Source organism: Spermophilus citellus, assembly GCF_964194105.1.
Source record: "Spermophilus citellus genome assembly, chromosome: 4".
Classification (NCBI taxonomy): Eukaryota; Metazoa; Chordata; class Mammalia; order Rodentia; family Sciuridae; genus Spermophilus; species Spermophilus citellus.
In genome coordinates this window covers 52,141,729-52,158,507 of record NC_138185.1, presented here as the reverse complement: position 1 = coordinate 52,158,507, position 16,779 = coordinate 52,141,729, and the positions used below count along the sequence as shown (strand labels likewise).

The 16,779-nt window shown below is 37.3% G+C and overlaps 1 protein-coding gene across 3 annotated transcripts in view; it reads right to left on the bottom strand.

The window, feature by feature from the left end:
- The window catches only part of MTMR10 (myotubularin related protein 10), a 54,293-nt gene extending 37,730 nt beyond the window's left edge, over window positions 1–16,563 (bottom strand). For 2 of the 3 annotated variants that reach the window (XM_081291246.1, XM_081291247.1), the window contains exons 1-5: window positions 14,980–15,171; window positions 14,346–14,406; window positions 3,357–3,493; window positions 1,685–1,757; window positions 905–1,047 (exon numbers count right to left, since the gene is read on the bottom strand). In XM_081291246.1, coding sequence (XP_081147372.1) covers window positions 905–1,047; window positions 1,685–1,757; window positions 3,357–3,493; window positions 14,346–14,406; window positions 14,980–15,039 — 474 coding nt within the window. In that variant the 5' untranslated portion in view covers window positions 15,040–15,171. Of the gene's footprint in view, window positions 1–904; window positions 1,048–1,684; window positions 1,758–3,356; window positions 3,494–14,345; window positions 14,407–14,979 lie in introns of all 3 variants that reach the window. The other variant, XM_081291248.1, reaches the window with a different exon arrangement.
- Between the last annotated feature and the right edge of the window lie 216 nt (window positions 16,564–16,779).

Genomic DNA, 16,779 nt, shown 5'->3' with positions numbered 1-16,779 from the left:
ATTTTCTGCATTTGCTACATCAGACTGGAACAGAGAGGCATTAGTTCTGTCATCCTCATTCCTTTGGAAAACAAAAACATGGAATCAAGAAGTGAAGACTTTTGCTCTTGAATTTTACTCCACAAGTAGGTAATAAACATTCCTTGGAAGGCAGGGAAGAAAAAAGCCAATTAAAAAGTTCATAATTTTGAGTTGTCCTTGTCAAGTATCACTCAAATTAATCCATTAATATTTTCTTTAAACCACTAATAATTATTAGCCCTCTTCTATAACTAAACATTACTATACCTTATGTAACCTAAATCTAGCTTTCAGTTTGTTGGTAAGGTTCTGTGGTGCTATATTAAAAGTCTTACCAAACCTCAATTACAGTATACTCTCCAACTTTTCAACCTTATTAACAAAAAGAAGAAGAAGAAGAAGAAGAAGAAGAAGAAGAAGAAGAAGAAGAAGAAGAAGAAGAAGAAGAAGAAGAAGAAGAGGAGGAGGAGGAGGAGGAGGAGGAGGAGGAGGAGGAGGAGGAGGAGGAGGAGGAGGAGGAGGAGGAGGAGGAGGAGGAGGAGGAGGAGAGGAAGGAAGGAAGGAAGGAAAGAAGGAAGGAAGGAAGGAAGGAAAGAAACAAACTAGCTAGCAATGGTTATAATGGAAAAGACATGCTAATTTCCATGACAATCTTTAATATTTTAGGAACTGATAAAAAAGTATATAGGGTACTTTAGAGTAGACATAAACTAATACACGGAAGTAGTTCTATTAATATTCTTGGCTTTGACTTTACTTAAGGAGGTATTCAATAACTTCCCCTAAAAACAATCTGAACAATTGAAAATGAAAACTTCTACACAGAACTGAAATTGGTAAATGTAACACAGAATCCAAAGTTCATAAAACTTAACAGTATTACCTTTTTGGCACTTTCAGGACCTGATTCATCAAAGCGAAATCTGACAATTCTGAAATCTTTACAATAAATAATTAACTCCGTTGGATTAAATTTCAATTTCTGGTTGGGGCCTAGGACTTTCTGCTTCCTCTTATGGTCATTTACTAAAAAAGAGGAAAAAAGAAAATGTAATGTTATTACTTACACTTTCATACACTTCAGTAAAATTCTTAGGGAAAATCATTTCAAGGTCCCCCATCACCTGAGAACTAGTTCTCCAAAATCTTCATATTTGTCTATAATCTCTAGAATTTTTGTGGGGGGAGGGGACAGTTTTAACTCTGCTTTTTGAAGATAAAAGATTCTTTGCACAAAACCACCACCATCTAGATACATTTAGTGGTTAAAATTTTTATTAAAAAGAGGATAAAATTTAGAAACTATAAAAAGCTATATCTCCACTTTAAAATAGTTCTATATCCCCATATTAAAATAATTTCTTGACTTCTTTCTCTTTTTTCTACTTCCAGGAACTCAAAGAGAGAGAGAGAAAGAGAAAAAAAAAAAAAAAGAAAGTAAAACTAAACCTAAACCTACAGAAATAAAATTTCAACTCAAGTATTTCAAGGAATACACCAGAATGGAATCAACTTTTAGAGACCAATTACATTTTTTTTTTTTTAATGTAGGGTCTTGCTATACTCTTAGGCTGTCCCCTGCAACTCCTAGACATCCCATAAGCTCTGCACCATCACACTCAGCTTCAATTTTGAGAGGGAATACATGCAGAATTCTACATACCTGTGACAATTTGTTCAATACATGTTAAAGGGACATCATGTTCTCCAAGAAGAAGGTTTCTGTAATAGAATTTCTGAAATAAAAAATCATCTTTACATTAATTCTTTCCTCAATCTCACAGCAGTAATATAAGCATTACTTTTACGTGATGAGAAAGTGTGACTACTACCTCTAAAACACACAAAAAACTTCTGCAAACATAGCCAGGACCATTCTAAGTATACAGTATTTTAGGACACACTTTGGTAGCACAGAGAAAGAAATGTATGTTGTATTCATGTTCTCTCCATCTTTCTCCCACACTTTAACAATGGAAATGAAGTTGAAAAGTACACCATAATACCACGTTAATATCCAAGAAATGTAATATGATCAATTACTTCACAGGCAAACATCTGCATGTCTGGTGCTAGATAAACTATTCACAAAGTAAGGAAGATGAAGGACTGCTATGTCACTAGATTTTAATGGGTAAAATACTTGATTTTCACAGTGAATATTTTAGAGGAAAAGTAACAATTTTTTAGAATAGAAAGTCTACTAGAAATAAAAATCTTTAAAAAAAAAAGCTTTTGGCAAACTAGAGCTCACTGTTTTTACCTGCTAACAATTTGTTTCCATTTCAAACTAAAGACATAGCTGACACAATTAACCTACTGTTGGTATAGCATTGGTTTATTTTTCCTATTATTGTTACTAGATTTGAGCTATTCAAGGTATATGATTCTCACTAACAGTGAAGTCTAGGGCCAGAGATCATTTAATGAAGCTAAAAACAAAGGGGAAAACCCAAGTGCACATCAAAATAAGCTAGTATCCGTATCTACTAGATATTTCTAAAGACCTCAAACATAGTCTAAATACAGACATATATTAACAAACACACAAATATACGGGAAATATTATGATAAATTAATGAATGGCTATATGAAATTTACTCACAGACCATTCAAAACAAGTTCATAGTTAATAAGAAAGGGTTTCATTATAGAACAATCATTGCTATAAGATCTTAGAGGCAAAAATGTGTAACACTTTGCAAAGAAAAATACAACTGAGCTAAGAGAAAAGTCTAGGACTTTTAATTTAATCAAATAAATGCTTTATTTTAAAAAAATTAAAATTATGTAGAATTATTACTTTGCAGTAAGAATATAAAATGGCAAAGGGGTTATTAAAGAATCATTTTATCAACTTTTTTTTGCACTCTTACTATATACTAGAAACTAGAATTTGACATTTTGGGGAAAGGATTATTTGTTTAAAAAATATGAAATCAGTAAAATGCTCAGCATTTACAAGATTATTTATTTACTAAATAAATGAGTTTTTCTCTTCATGACTAGTTTAAAAGAATATCTTTACTGTCATAAATAATTTAAAAGATTTAGAAGGGAGGAAATAACTCCCTTATTGAAAAGTATATATAACCAATGATCACAGAGGATAAACAAAATAAGGTAACTTAAAATCATCTAATTCTATTCCTCAAGCAAATCCCAAAAGTCTGCTTACCTTTTTTTTGAATTTTAATAGAATATATTCCCAACATTATGATAATCATTTATCAATAAATTTATTATATTTTTTATACCTGTGATTTATATAACAAATATGTTCTGCTTAGAGGTGAATCCTTAACACAGTGAAATAGTATACAAATAAAACACACCTGTAAAGGCATTGGGTCATCCGTAATAAAGGAGATTTTGAAGTTACTGCACACCAGCTTTCCCCACAAATCATACTGACTTGTGTCTGTTGCAATGCATTTTCTCACAAAATTTACTTCATTTACAACAATTTCTCCTTAAAAATAACAACAAAAAATAATTGGATTGAGTTACGATTAAAACCATAAAATGTCAACAATCATTGGATCACCTAGAAGGAAAATTTCTTGATTTAATGATGACAGGAAGAAGAACATTCACAAATTGCTTACTAGGTGCTAAACACTGTGCTTTTGTATCTTCACAACAGAAACAGTAACAAGGCATTACTCTCCATTTGTAAGGTACAGAAACTGAGGCAAAAAGAGTTTTGGGGTCTGAACTGATTGAACTAGAAAGGCTATCCTACATCTGCACTCCTTACTTCTGCTATATTACCTCTCATTATTTCAAAGGAGAAGAAATAAGCTAAACCTTCTCCTTTGGAGTATTACTTGATAAAATATTTGTGTTTTATTAACATGTGACTTGATTTCTTAACTCATATTTTTTATCCCTTTTAGGTTTTTTTTTTTTCTTTTCCAGTATTGGGGATTAGAACCCAAGGGTGCTTTACCACTGAACTATATCTCTAGCCCTTTATATTTTTAATTTTGAGACAAGTTCTCACTAAGTTGCCCAGGATGGCTCCAAACTTGTGATCCTCCTGCCTCAGCTTCCCAAAATGCAGGGAATAGAGTCATGTGCCACTGGGCCTGGCTTTTGATCCCTTTTATAAAGAATGAGGAATAACATTCAGCTTTATTTGTTTAAAAATCTATAAAGTCAAATTTATAATTTATTTTCCTTAATCAAATTATAACTTAGTAGGTGATAAAATTTTAAAACATAGCTTAAATTAAAAGGAAAGATTAAAGAGATAAATAGAAGAAACCAAAAGTTAAAATTTGCTCTTAAAAAGAATAATTTTCTATAATTTATTTAAAGCTTAATTATCATTAAATCTTAATTTTAAGATATAAAATTTAATTAGATCAAACAACATTTCTAAGCCATCAGTCTTCATGGTCAACAATGGAAAAGTTAGGGTGCTGATCTACTTTGCCTATTTCTATCATTATAAAAACCCTTAATAGTGATAGACAAGGACCTGTTACAATCCCTACCTACCAATTCATGAATAATGAAAAAAATCTCAAAACAACCCTCTAACAAAAATGTTACAATAAATTTGAGTTAGAAAATAATTTTATTCAAAGTTCTTAAAAATTCACAAGGCTAGTTTTAAGCACAGCTTCCTGACACTTACTTGAAAATTTAATTCCAACATGCTCATGTCAAATTCCTGGCTCAAACCACTTACGTAAATTTCCATTCTGAACACAAGCCTCCTTCAAGTGGTTGAAGGCCTTGTGTGCCTGGCCAGCCTCAGCTGTCTTCCTCACCCTCACTGCTCTAACCACAGCAGCTATCTATGAAGCCCTCATAAGTACCACAGAGCTTCTATCTGCGGGGTCTTTAAACATGATTCCATTTTTGGAAGATTCTTTCTTTTAGCTTAATCACTATCTCAGAAATGCCTTAAAAATATGCCTGCCTAGATTAAATGCTTCCTATCACAGCATCATAAACTTGTAATACTCATCACAGTTATAATTGTATATACATATATACTTAAACTAATACCTACCTCACACTCAGTGTTATATGCCCCATGACAATATATTTTTTTAAAAAAGGACTAATTTTTATTCAATGCTGAAACTTTAGTACACAGAACAATATCTATCACATAGTAAGTGCCTTTTAAGCAAGTGCTGAATAAATGAATAAAATCACTTTAGTACCCTGGTTCACCACACAACCACCACCACTTGGACAGAAGCTGTTCTAAACAGAACAAAAACCAGTAATTCAATATGGCTGAGTAGCCAAGCAGGGAGGAAGATAAGCACTGTTTTAAGTAAACTTATATGAAGATAGAGGGGGAAAAAAAATCACAGAACTGCCACTGCTTGCCTACACATGCATAGAAAGCAATAAAAATCTAGCAAAGGGAGTTTCTCAGAATTTTTCTTAATTCAACAGCTTGTAAGGTAAGGAAGGCAGATGTTTTCTTTAATACACAGATAAGGGACCTGGGCCCAAAGAGGTTAAATCACTTTCCTAAGATCTTAAAAACAGTAAGAAGTAAACTTGAAACTTAGTGTTCTGACTCCAAATCCAACATAGTTGTCCCGTGGTGTCTATGGAGGATTGATTCTAGTACCCTGCAGACACCCAAATCTATAGATGTTCAAGTCCTTATATAAAATGGTTAGTATTTGCAAATAACTTATACACATCCTTTATATAATCTCTAGCTTAGAATACTTAATATAACATAAAGGCTATGTAAATACAGTATTGTATACTTATACAGTATTGTGTAGGGAACAATGACAAAAAGTCTGTACATGTTCAGTACAGGGGCAATTTTCAGAATATTGTTGATTGGTAGTTGGTTGGATCTACAAATTGTAACCCACAGATTTAGAGGGTTATTTGTACTTGTTTCCCTACACTTGCATAAAATTAAATGTGCTGTAATGAGATAGAAAAAGTACCAAAACTGAATTAAAGATTCAAGATAGCCAGGCATAGTGCGAATACCTATAATCCCAGCAGCTCAGGAGGCTGAGGCAGGAGGATCACTTGCAGCTTTGAAGCCAGTCTCAGCAACTTAGCAAAGTTATAAGCAACTTAGACTCTGTCTCAAAATAAAAAGTTTAAAAACGGGCTGAGGATGTGACCCAGTGGTTAAGCACCCTGGGTTTCAATCCCTATTGTTAAAACAAACAAACAAACAAACAAACAACAACAACAAAACACCAAGGTACTGATCTTAAATGAATTCTAACCAAAAAAAAAAAAGAGGGGCTGGGGTTGGGGCTCTCAGCAGTAGAGCGCTCACTTAGCATATGTGAGGTGCTGGGTTCAAGCCTCAGTACTACATAAAAGTAAATAAATAAAATAAAGGTATAGTGTCCAACTCAACTAAAAAATTTTTTTAAAAAGACATGAAACTCATTAATTCAAATACATAAAATTCAAATCTTCTAGTTTCTTGAACACAAAGCTTATCAACTCCCTTATCAAAATCTGGATTATTGAATATTCATCCCTTTCCCTCCAATTTTAGCTACCATTTATAAGAGGCCCTCAACTTAAACAACTAAACTAATTATTCCCAGTTCAGACATAGGACATATTCCTTTAACAATGACTTCTCAATACAAAACTAGACTTACAAAGTATGACCTATATTGCCTTATACTGTGTCACCTTTCTTACCTAGTCAACTAATCCAGAAAAAGACTTGCAAAATATTGTTTCAAAAATTTATTCAGTTATAGCATTTATGATTCATACCTATTTTTCGCATATACATACCATAGGATTTCAGGCTCCTGAGATGGGGAGCAAAGGAAATAATGGGAATAAAGGGATGGTGTGCTCTCAGGACAGAACATGGTAGCCACACTAGCATCATCTGCCAATTTCATTTAAGAGGTACACATCTGGACAGACATTCTTCTCTCGAAACCTGACTCTTTTACCAATGCACAAGTGAAATGTCAGCCTTGTGAAGGTGGTGAGGATGAGTCCAAGAAAAGGAGAATGAATGTAATAGGTCCTGGGGATGGTAAATCATGCTCCATGGGATAAAAACAAACCACTGTTTCCATAAATTAAATTATTACTGATACAGCTACCCTCATTTACTATGTGCCACTTTACATAAAAGATTTTCTGCAGAGATGGACATTTAAGTGAGAATTCTTATAATTATGTGAAATAATGCTATTAGGCACTTCCTGTCTAAGGGCAAGTTCTCTCCACCTGCAACACTTAGAAAGCTTTCAAGTTCAACTTAGAACCAGGATGAGAACAGAAAAATCTTCTTTTAGGAATGTGTCCACCAGAGGCAGTTCAAAAGACTCCATTCTTACCAATGAGTTGTGGCACTCAGCAGAATGTGTTTTCTGCTCACACAAGCTATCTGCTCATAATGTTAAAAAATAGAGGAATAAGAGCTGTCATAAGCTACTACCCTGTACTATAATACTGTGGGCCAGAAAACTAGCAAGGAAAGACAGGATACAAAAGGGCCTCTTCTGAGGCAGGATGTGTGAAGAATACTGACATTATTCTTATTCACATTTTAAATTAGTGGCTATAATGGTTTTGATATGAGGTGTCTCCCAAAATCTCATATGTGAGACAGTGCAAGAAAGTTTAGAAGTGAAATGATTGGGTTATGACTGCCTTAACCCAATCATTGAATTAATTCCCTTTCAGGGATTAACCGAGTGGTAATTGAAGGCAGGTATGGCTGGAAGAGGTAGATCAGGGGGCGTGCCTTTGGGTTATATATTTGTATCTAGTGAGTGGAGTCTGTGTCTCTGCTTCCTGTTATCCAGCTCCACCACATATTTCTACCATGATGTTCTGCCTAATCTCAGGACCTGAGGAACGGAGTCAGCTCTCTATGGACTGATATCTCTGAAACTGTTAGCTCCCAAATAAACTTTTCCTCCTCTAATTGTTCTTGTGAGGTCTTTTTGTCATGGCAGTGAAAATGATGACCAAAATGGCAACCTTGAAAAGGAAATTCATAACAAAAGCTTTAAAACTCCAGGAGGAGTTTTCATGGAGGGTGTACTCCTTCACTTTTTCTGTGGTAATGGGGGACATGCTAGGGGTGGGTTGCACTCTGCTAATTTCTTGAGCTTCCTGCTCAGTGCCATTAGCAAAGTGGGACTGTTCATACCATCAGGCACTTCCCAGCATGTCACTATGGGAACTCACAGGGAGACCTCATGGAAGATAAAGTAAGCAGGCAATTAGCTTCAGTGTGGAGTAATCAAAAAGCATCATAAAACACTTTCTAGATTAGAAGACGAACCAAGAGTTTCTTCCATGGTTGGGAAGGAATAAAAAAAAAAATCAAAGTTTATTTTTTCAAGACCCTTCCATATGTAAAGAAATGTAAAAAAGAAAATACAAAGGTAACATCTCCAATGGTTTAGCTAGGAAAGTTTTTAACTCCCTGAGGTCCAAAAAAATCATGTCATATTATCTTTTATAACACTTTACACAATTAGGAGGTCAATCTATATGTCGCAATTAGAAATAAATTTTTCATAAATTTTAGTTTGGAAAACAGTTAAAGACAAAGTATCATTGTCCATAATGTCTAATTAACCTGTGGAATGCATGTAGGCCAAAAGCATAATTCAACCCATGGATTTAAACAGGATGAGTAACTATTCTACTCAAAAATGCAGAAAGGGATGGTTGGGGATATAGCTCAGTTGGTAGAATGCTTGCCTTGCAATGCACAAGGCCATGAGTTCAATCCCCAGTACCACATACACACACACACACACACACACACACACCAAAAAAAAAAAGCAGAAAGGTACAAAATATTAAAATTAAAAAAGGAAAGTAAAAATCTCCTCCTTAAAAAAAAGAAAAAAAGCATTACATAAAACATCCACAAAAGAGTCCTTTTGCTTCTAAGGTATTCACAATTCAACTTCAGAAATAAGATTTATGGTAAGGCAGAAATCAAGAACAGTATATAAATGGTCCAGAGAGTGAAAATGTAAAAGATAAACAAGAATCTATACAACAATGGCTATTTTCATTTTCCAGATGGCCCATGCTCTTCTGATCTGACTACAAAAGGCTCTGACAATCAGCGTATTCATTATCAATCTAATAGTTCATCTCAATAATGAAAGTGCTGTTAGCATTGTAGATGGGAAGGAGAAAGAAGTGAGCTGACACACAGCCTTAGAACAGTGGCCAAGGCTTAGGAGGCACTCAGGATTCAGAGAACAAACACTTCCTGAGAAGCCTTTGTGAACACTCTTCACCCTACCTCACATTTGACTTAGGTGACCTTCCTCTGAGTTCTCACAACCTTTGGCCTTCTCTACTGAACCATTTCCCAAATGGACTGAAACTGTCTACAGGCAGGACCCCCATCTTTTCATTTCATTTCATTACCCTACCGCCAGGCAGCACTAAACATGCTTTCAATGCCTGCTGAACAAAGAAATTCATTATTGTCAGTTATAACATTTTGACTCTTCTCCCTTCTACATACTAAATCCTTAAAAGGATCATGTCCTGGGGTTAGAAGGCAGAAAAAGCCATCAGACCCCACTCCTGATTAAACCTTACATTCTCATCACAAAGCTGCTGGCATTCTACCAGCCTCTGTTTTGGCAGAGCCAGTGACAGGAAGTCCACTGTCTCTCAAGACATTCCATTTTCTGGCAACTAAAATTGTTTGAAAGTTCCTTCTCAAGCAGGGTCAGAATCTGTCACTGCTATGAAAAGGGCACAGCCAAGGATAGAGTTCTTTTTACCTCACTAGAGAACTGCCTCTAGGCTGAAATCCAATCTGCTCCTCTACAGTTCCAAAGCATAAATCTGTGCCCTAATGTCACAGTGCAGCCAGGTAAGCTGTGCTACTCCGTGGTAAAGGCACAGCCCAGGTGCCAAATATAGAACTCTGGCTTTACTCTCACAACACTGGACAAATTACTCAACCTCTGCAAACTATAGTTTTTCTCACCTGTCAAATGAAAATAAACTGGTATTTTAAAGACAGAGCTGTTATAAGAATTAATTAACCTGTAAACCATATTAGTTAAATATCTTAGCCAGAAGTATGAGAAACATGCCTAAATCTAGGCTAGCAAAAAAAGAGAATTCTGTGGCTTTTGTGTTAGCTGAAGCTCAAGCACAATAAAACCCGGAGAACTGAACACCATCAGTCATTCCCTCAGTGTCCTTCACTCCTTGGGACAGGTTTTCTGGAATTGTGGATACTGGAAGTATTACTAAAAGGATCTCTTCCCTTAATACCAACCTGAAAATATCCAGAAGCTGAGATGTGCTCATGCTTTTAGTCTGGGGTGGGTTATTATCCTCATCGGCCACACTAGAACCCTAGGCTGGGTAGATTGAGTGAGAACAATTCATCAAAAAAGAGAGAATGCATTTTTTGGAAGATGGTAGAAGAATTTCTAGGCAGACAAAAGAATTGATATTCTCTGTATAAGTGCTCATTATACTGTATAATCTAATATAGTAATTATACCCAGTGGTTTCCAATTTAGATTTCAAACTAGATATGCACAAAATAATTTAGGGGACTAACATATTTTGCCAACTTAAAAATATTTTTAAAACTATTACTACTATGATCATCCTTTTTTTTTTTTTTTTTTTTTGGTTAATGAAGATTGAACTCAGGGGCACTCAACCACTGAGACACATCCTAAAACCCAAAACTAAGTTGCTTAGTGCTTTTGCTGAGGCTTGCTTTGAACTTGTGATCCTCCTGCCTCAGCCTCTGGAGCTGCTGGGATTACAAGGTGTGTGCCACGGTGCCTGGCTTATGATCATCATTTAACAAAATAAATATACCAAAAAAAGTTAGAAGGATATAATCTCAGAATAAAGTACAATTCTTTAAATCAAATTAATTTAGCTTTATGAAGAAAGTTGCATTCATTAATTTTCTCATTTTGACCAAGGGCTGGCAAAACATCACCCAGCCAGTACTTGGGAGACTAAAGGAGAGGATCATCTAGGCCTAAGAGTTCAATACCAGCCTAAGGAAAAATAGTGAGGCCTCGGCTGAAATATGGGAACCTCTGATCCAAGTCATATAATCTTCTACCTGGTCCATAGGCAGCTAGAAGCACCCTGGACCCTGCTGCAATCCAGCCACATTACACCTCCAGCACGTTCTCCTGAACCTGGCACCCAAGAGGTTCACAGAATCTGTCAACTAGTCCAGCAGCTATAAATAAAAGACAGGAGCACAGTCTGGCATTACATGCTCTTAATAAATATACACTGGAACATAAACATATACATGAGTACACACATTTTAAAATTCTCATACTCAATTTTCTAAAAGTATTAGAGCAACTTTACATATATACAATACAGTCATTCCAAGAAAAAGATTCATGTAATGAAAGAGTGATAAAGAGAAGGACTATATGAAGTATAACTGCTTTGACAAATTTCAATTACAGGCTCAGATATAATTCTCTTGAGATGTCTCACATGAAATAAGTCTCTCTTACTCTAAATCTAAGAGTTGGCCTGTCTGTGTATGTCATGGTTAAGAAAGTAGTTTATGCAGATGATCTAAAGTGTCCTTGATTCAGTCATTTACTCAATAAATATCTCAATATCTATCACATTTCAGGCACTATGTTAGACATCAGGACCCTGAAGTTGAACTACATACAATCTCATCTTAAGGAATTTCATGAACCAGGGAAGCTGAAAATTACTAACATAAACCAATCTAAATTAAATTACTAGTCATTTTCTTCAATTTTCCTTACTTAATAAAAGATAAGAACATCTTAAATTTAGCCTTGTTAAGTTCCAACAGAGCACATAGTGACTGCACACAAATAAACAATTGATTTTGTGTTCTAATTTTCATCTGCTTATGGAATTAAAAGTTCAAACTTCGGGCAACTGAAGTAGAATATCCTTGGACCAAAGGCATTATGCCGGAGTACAGCATGCAATACTATACCTCCAAACAATCACTCCTTGCTCTGTGTGCCTAGGTAAATCCACAGGTGACTTGGCCAAGTTTTCTCTTGATTTCTGAGTTCAATAAAGGCCAGAACTATATTATTCAATCCCTCTTAGTAAAAGCCCTATCATAGCCTTTATGGTTTTTTGGTTGTTTGGTATTTGTTTTTTTTTTGGTAGAACTAAGGATCAAACCCAGGGCTTTGCATATGTTAAGGGCACATTCTACCACTGACCTACATCCCTAGCCGCTTAGTCTTAAGGTAACTTTTTACTTGCCTTCCAGATTACTCTACCCATGAAGGGCCAATAGTAGGGTTCGGGTAGTCACACAATGTGACGACAGGTGAAGCAGGAAACAGAGACCACAACAGGACAGCAAAAATAAGAACACAATGAGGAAGACTATGAGAAAGCCAGAACAAGGAGGTAAGAACAGAAGAAGTCAGGGGGACAAAAAACACTATAATTTAGGATTGGCTCAGTGCTCTATAAGGTTAAGTCAGAGGCAAATAGAATATTAGATGACAGAGCCATCACAAATGCATGTACATATTGTGACATGAAATTCAACACAAGAAAAATCAACACAGGTCAGAGAATCCCATAACATGACTAAAAGAGGATCCAGATTTAGCTTATATTTCTACAAGAATCACTTGTAGTCAGGAACTGGGTTTAAACTCTTCCCCAGAAAACTGACTTTTTAGAAGAAAGGGAAGTTTTTAGTAATTTTAAAGAATAGATAAACCTTCAATGAGAAATAAAATTCTCTAATACTAAGTAACATTTTTCATAAGCATACCTTAGATTTAAAAGCTAGTTTTTTTTAAAAAATCAAGCATTAGTACCCATAGTTAAGACCATGTTGTTTATTAGAGTCAAAGCATAATCAAAAAGGAGGAATGAAAGCCTATGAACCACCCTATTAAAGTCAAGCAAGCCAAAGTTCAAGAGCTCACAGGCAGGCAGTCATTCAAGATGAATGCTGTTTCCCACCACTACCTTTTAAATGCCTAGAGTGACTAAGACTAAAAGAGCACACAAACAGGGAGCAAGGGTTACTTGGTAATTCTATTGTTCATTCTGAGGAAAAGTGTAAAGATTAATCAGTAAACACTGGGTGAAAAGTGCTAACAAAATCAAGGGAAAATATTTATAACTAACTCCCATGATAAAGTTTAAAAAAAAAAAAACTTTTTTAAGAGTTAGAATCTACCATATGGAACAGGGACAATGTTTTTAACACATTTGTTCCTACTTAATATTTTAAAATTGTAAGTTTCCATATTTATTCAGTTACTACTTCCAAAGTTCTAGTTACTTCACTAAATTTGGCTCTAAGTATTAACTTACATTTTTAAATGTTGATAGCAGCCATACAATTGGTATTTGATTTGATTTCAGATTTAAAACAGGCTTTCCTAAGTATCTGGCTACTTCCCTTAATCATATTAAACAACTGAGTTTTCCTAATTCTTACATAATTATCACACAATTCAAAATACTAATCAATCAATATTTTTTATATCCTAAAATGAAATTCTTATCTATCACCATTCCTTAGCTCTATCTCTAAGGTTCTCTAAGGTAAATTTTGTTTTAAACAATGATTCTCAGCCTGGAAAAGATTTTGTCCCCCAGGGTAATTTGTGCATGCACATGCACACACATGCACAAAGATGTGGCAGTGATTAGAGGCATTTTGGTTGTGGCAACTAGGCCAAAACTAGTGGCAAGGGATAGGGATGCCACTGACATCTAGTAGTAGGAGAGGCTAGGAATGCTGCTAAATTATGGACAGCCCCTCACAACAAAGAATTATCCACCCCAAAATGTCAATAATGACTCTGCTGGGAAACCCTGTTCTAAACTGAAACAAAAAAATTTGCAAATACAGCTGACAACTCCAAAAAACAATTGCTAACTAAGTAATTCAAAGTTCACTAAGCTTTGTTAGTAGTACAGAGAAACAGACATAATAAAAGCTTCTTTTCATGCTATCAAAATACATTAAAATGATGATCTGACTATTAATCACAAATGCATTAGGTTGCTGACAGATATGAAAGGCAAAAAAGTACTTTCACTACCCAAGCATTAAAGATATACTTCCTTGCAAAAAGAACATTTCAGAAAACAAAACAGAGTATGAGTTAGTCATGTTCTTGACAGTTTTCTATGAAACTCTATTATCTCTAACCACACTTTTTCTCCCCTCGGTCATCAGATTTTCAAATGGAGAAAATTTAAAATAAATAGAAGAGGGAAGTTAATTACATGATACTAGTGGGTAGAATAATTTAGATTATTCCAAAACACATTACTAAAGAATCTGTTAGAACTCCAAAGTTTACCTGGCAAAAGGACTGGCTCCAGTTTTTTAATCTTCGGTTCCGAATTGATCTTCTCATCAGTCTGAAATACATTAACAAAATTAATCAAAATCGAAACTCCCCTCTCATATAAGAAAGGGGATACTAAGGCAATTTTCTGTTTTCTACATGATGACACATGCGACAGACACACATTCTCCCACTTCGACTCTTTCACGTCTTAACCGAGATCTGTTCACTATGGTCATGGGAGCCTGACAATAAAAAACATTAAAATCGCTTGTACCTGTTCCAAGTGTTTACATTTATGACAGTAACCTCCTCTTACCAGATGCCTACAAGCGCAGCAATCACGCTGGCGGTCACAGTGGGGACCATTGCCCGGGCTAGGAACTAAACAAACCCGGCTCCGAACGCTCCCTAGGACAAGACTTCGAGTAGAGAGAATGGCTGCAGCAGAGTTTCACAAGTTTCTACCACAGAAGGGGAGGCTCCCAAAGAGGCGCGTTTCCGCGCCCCGGGGCTCAGACAACCGCGCGGCGGGGGGCACCCAGACAGACACAGCCTGACGGGGTCCCTGCGCTCCGGGGGTTCGGCCCTGCGGCTCCCCGGAAGCGCCTAGGAGAGGACAGCTCGCGGGGAGGGGGATGTTTACCTGGGGCGGCGGCAGGAGGTAAGACCTGAAGGTGGGTCTGGGCGGCTTGAGGGAGAACATGGTGCCGCCGTCTTTTCGCCCCGGCCCAGTCGCGGGCCAGCCGCAGCTTGGAAGCCTCTGAACTCCTCCGGCCTTAGAGCTCCCGGAGCGGCCGCCCAGGCCCAGTTTGCTGCCCGCCCGGCCGGGCGGACAGTAGGGCGGAGACACAGCGGAGCGCCCGCCCGACTGGGGAGGAGCCGCGGCAGAGCCGGCCTACGCGAGCGCCGGGGCCCATCCCCGGAAGGAGCCCGGCGCCCCGCCTTGAGAGACCGCCTGCGCAGGGCTGGCGGTCCGCCACTTCCAGCCTGTAGGCCTGGCTGACGCCGGAACGCAAGGACTGAGCTGAGCTTCGGCTGCCGGGCCCGCAGAGGGGACACCGTTAGACGCGGAGCAGGGTAGCCATCTTCAGAACGCGGCCTTGGGAGGGCGCTCCTGCGGCTGCCCCAGGCCATGGCGTTGAGTGCCCCCTATTATAGCGACCCCGCCCCGGACGCCCTCCTCCGGGACTTCTCCCTGAAGTGCTGCTCTTAGTCATCAGCTTGGGCGAGCATTGTTTTTGAAGCCCTGAGTGAGGAGCCCGGGGTGGAGGGAAGGGGGAACTCTGATTCCCCGGACTCAAGCAGTAACACCGTCTGCGCGCTGTGGAGGACCCACACCCGTGCAGCCAAAAGTGACCATTCAGTGTAGGCTGGACTGCCCGTGATAAAGTCCCCTCCAAAGTTCTCAAACTTGGTGAAGATTTTCTTCTGTCACCCCGTCTGTTGTCTTTGTTAAAAACTTGACACGGGGATGACCTCCTGCTGGTTGAGCTCACTGCTGGGATGCTCAGGTTTGGTGTGTGCTGTAGGGACTGGGATGTTGGCCAGCAACCTAGACTGCTCAGTTTAGTTCGTTAATTTCTAATCTTCTTGTTAAGCTTTAATGTGGAAGAAGTTATTAAGCAATTTGCCTTTCTTTCCTTCCTTGCCCATCCTCACATATAAAGATGGTAAAGAGCTGATAAATGATCAAAAATCTAGCAAGAGTAGCCGTGTAGGGGACTTCAATCTGCCTGTTAGTTGCAAAGAACTTAAACCTGTCAAGTATATTTCTAAACTCAATGTTTTTAAATGAAGCAGCCTTTGGTGGGAGGAGGCCAGAGTGGTGGATGTTGGTGAGTCTACTGGTTGACAGTAGGTCTTTGTTATACTTTGAAGAATAAAATCCAATCCAGAATTTTATGATTAATGTCATGGGGAATCTCTGATGTGGCCAGTGCGAATCACAGTCATACAGACGAGTGTTGCTAATATTAAAAAATTGAAGCAAAGATTCAAAAGTTGTCTTTTTCTGAAATAACTTGTTCCAGATTTGGAACCCTGCTGATCTTTCTGGTTAACCTGTTTGAGTAACACTTGTATCCATTTTGCCCAGGAACCACAGTTGTCAATGTCAATTCTATTGTATTGTACATGTGGAAACACTGTTGTGCACATATTTTTTACTTTATGAATATTCTGTTATTTCCCTACATTAAATGGGTTTTTCTCCACAGATGCTCTTCAAGCATTTTGTGGATTCTTCCTTATACTTCTATGGCTTATTCTGTGATTTGGGTTTTGCTGTACAGGTTTCCTTAGGACCTACAATTCTCATGTGTATGTGACCATAGAATTAAAAAATAGAAAAACTCTGCTTTCCAGATTTGTTATTGATTTAGCACCAAATTTTATGATTTTCTGGATAACCAGTTGTATTAATCTGCTTGGGCTGTCATAACAA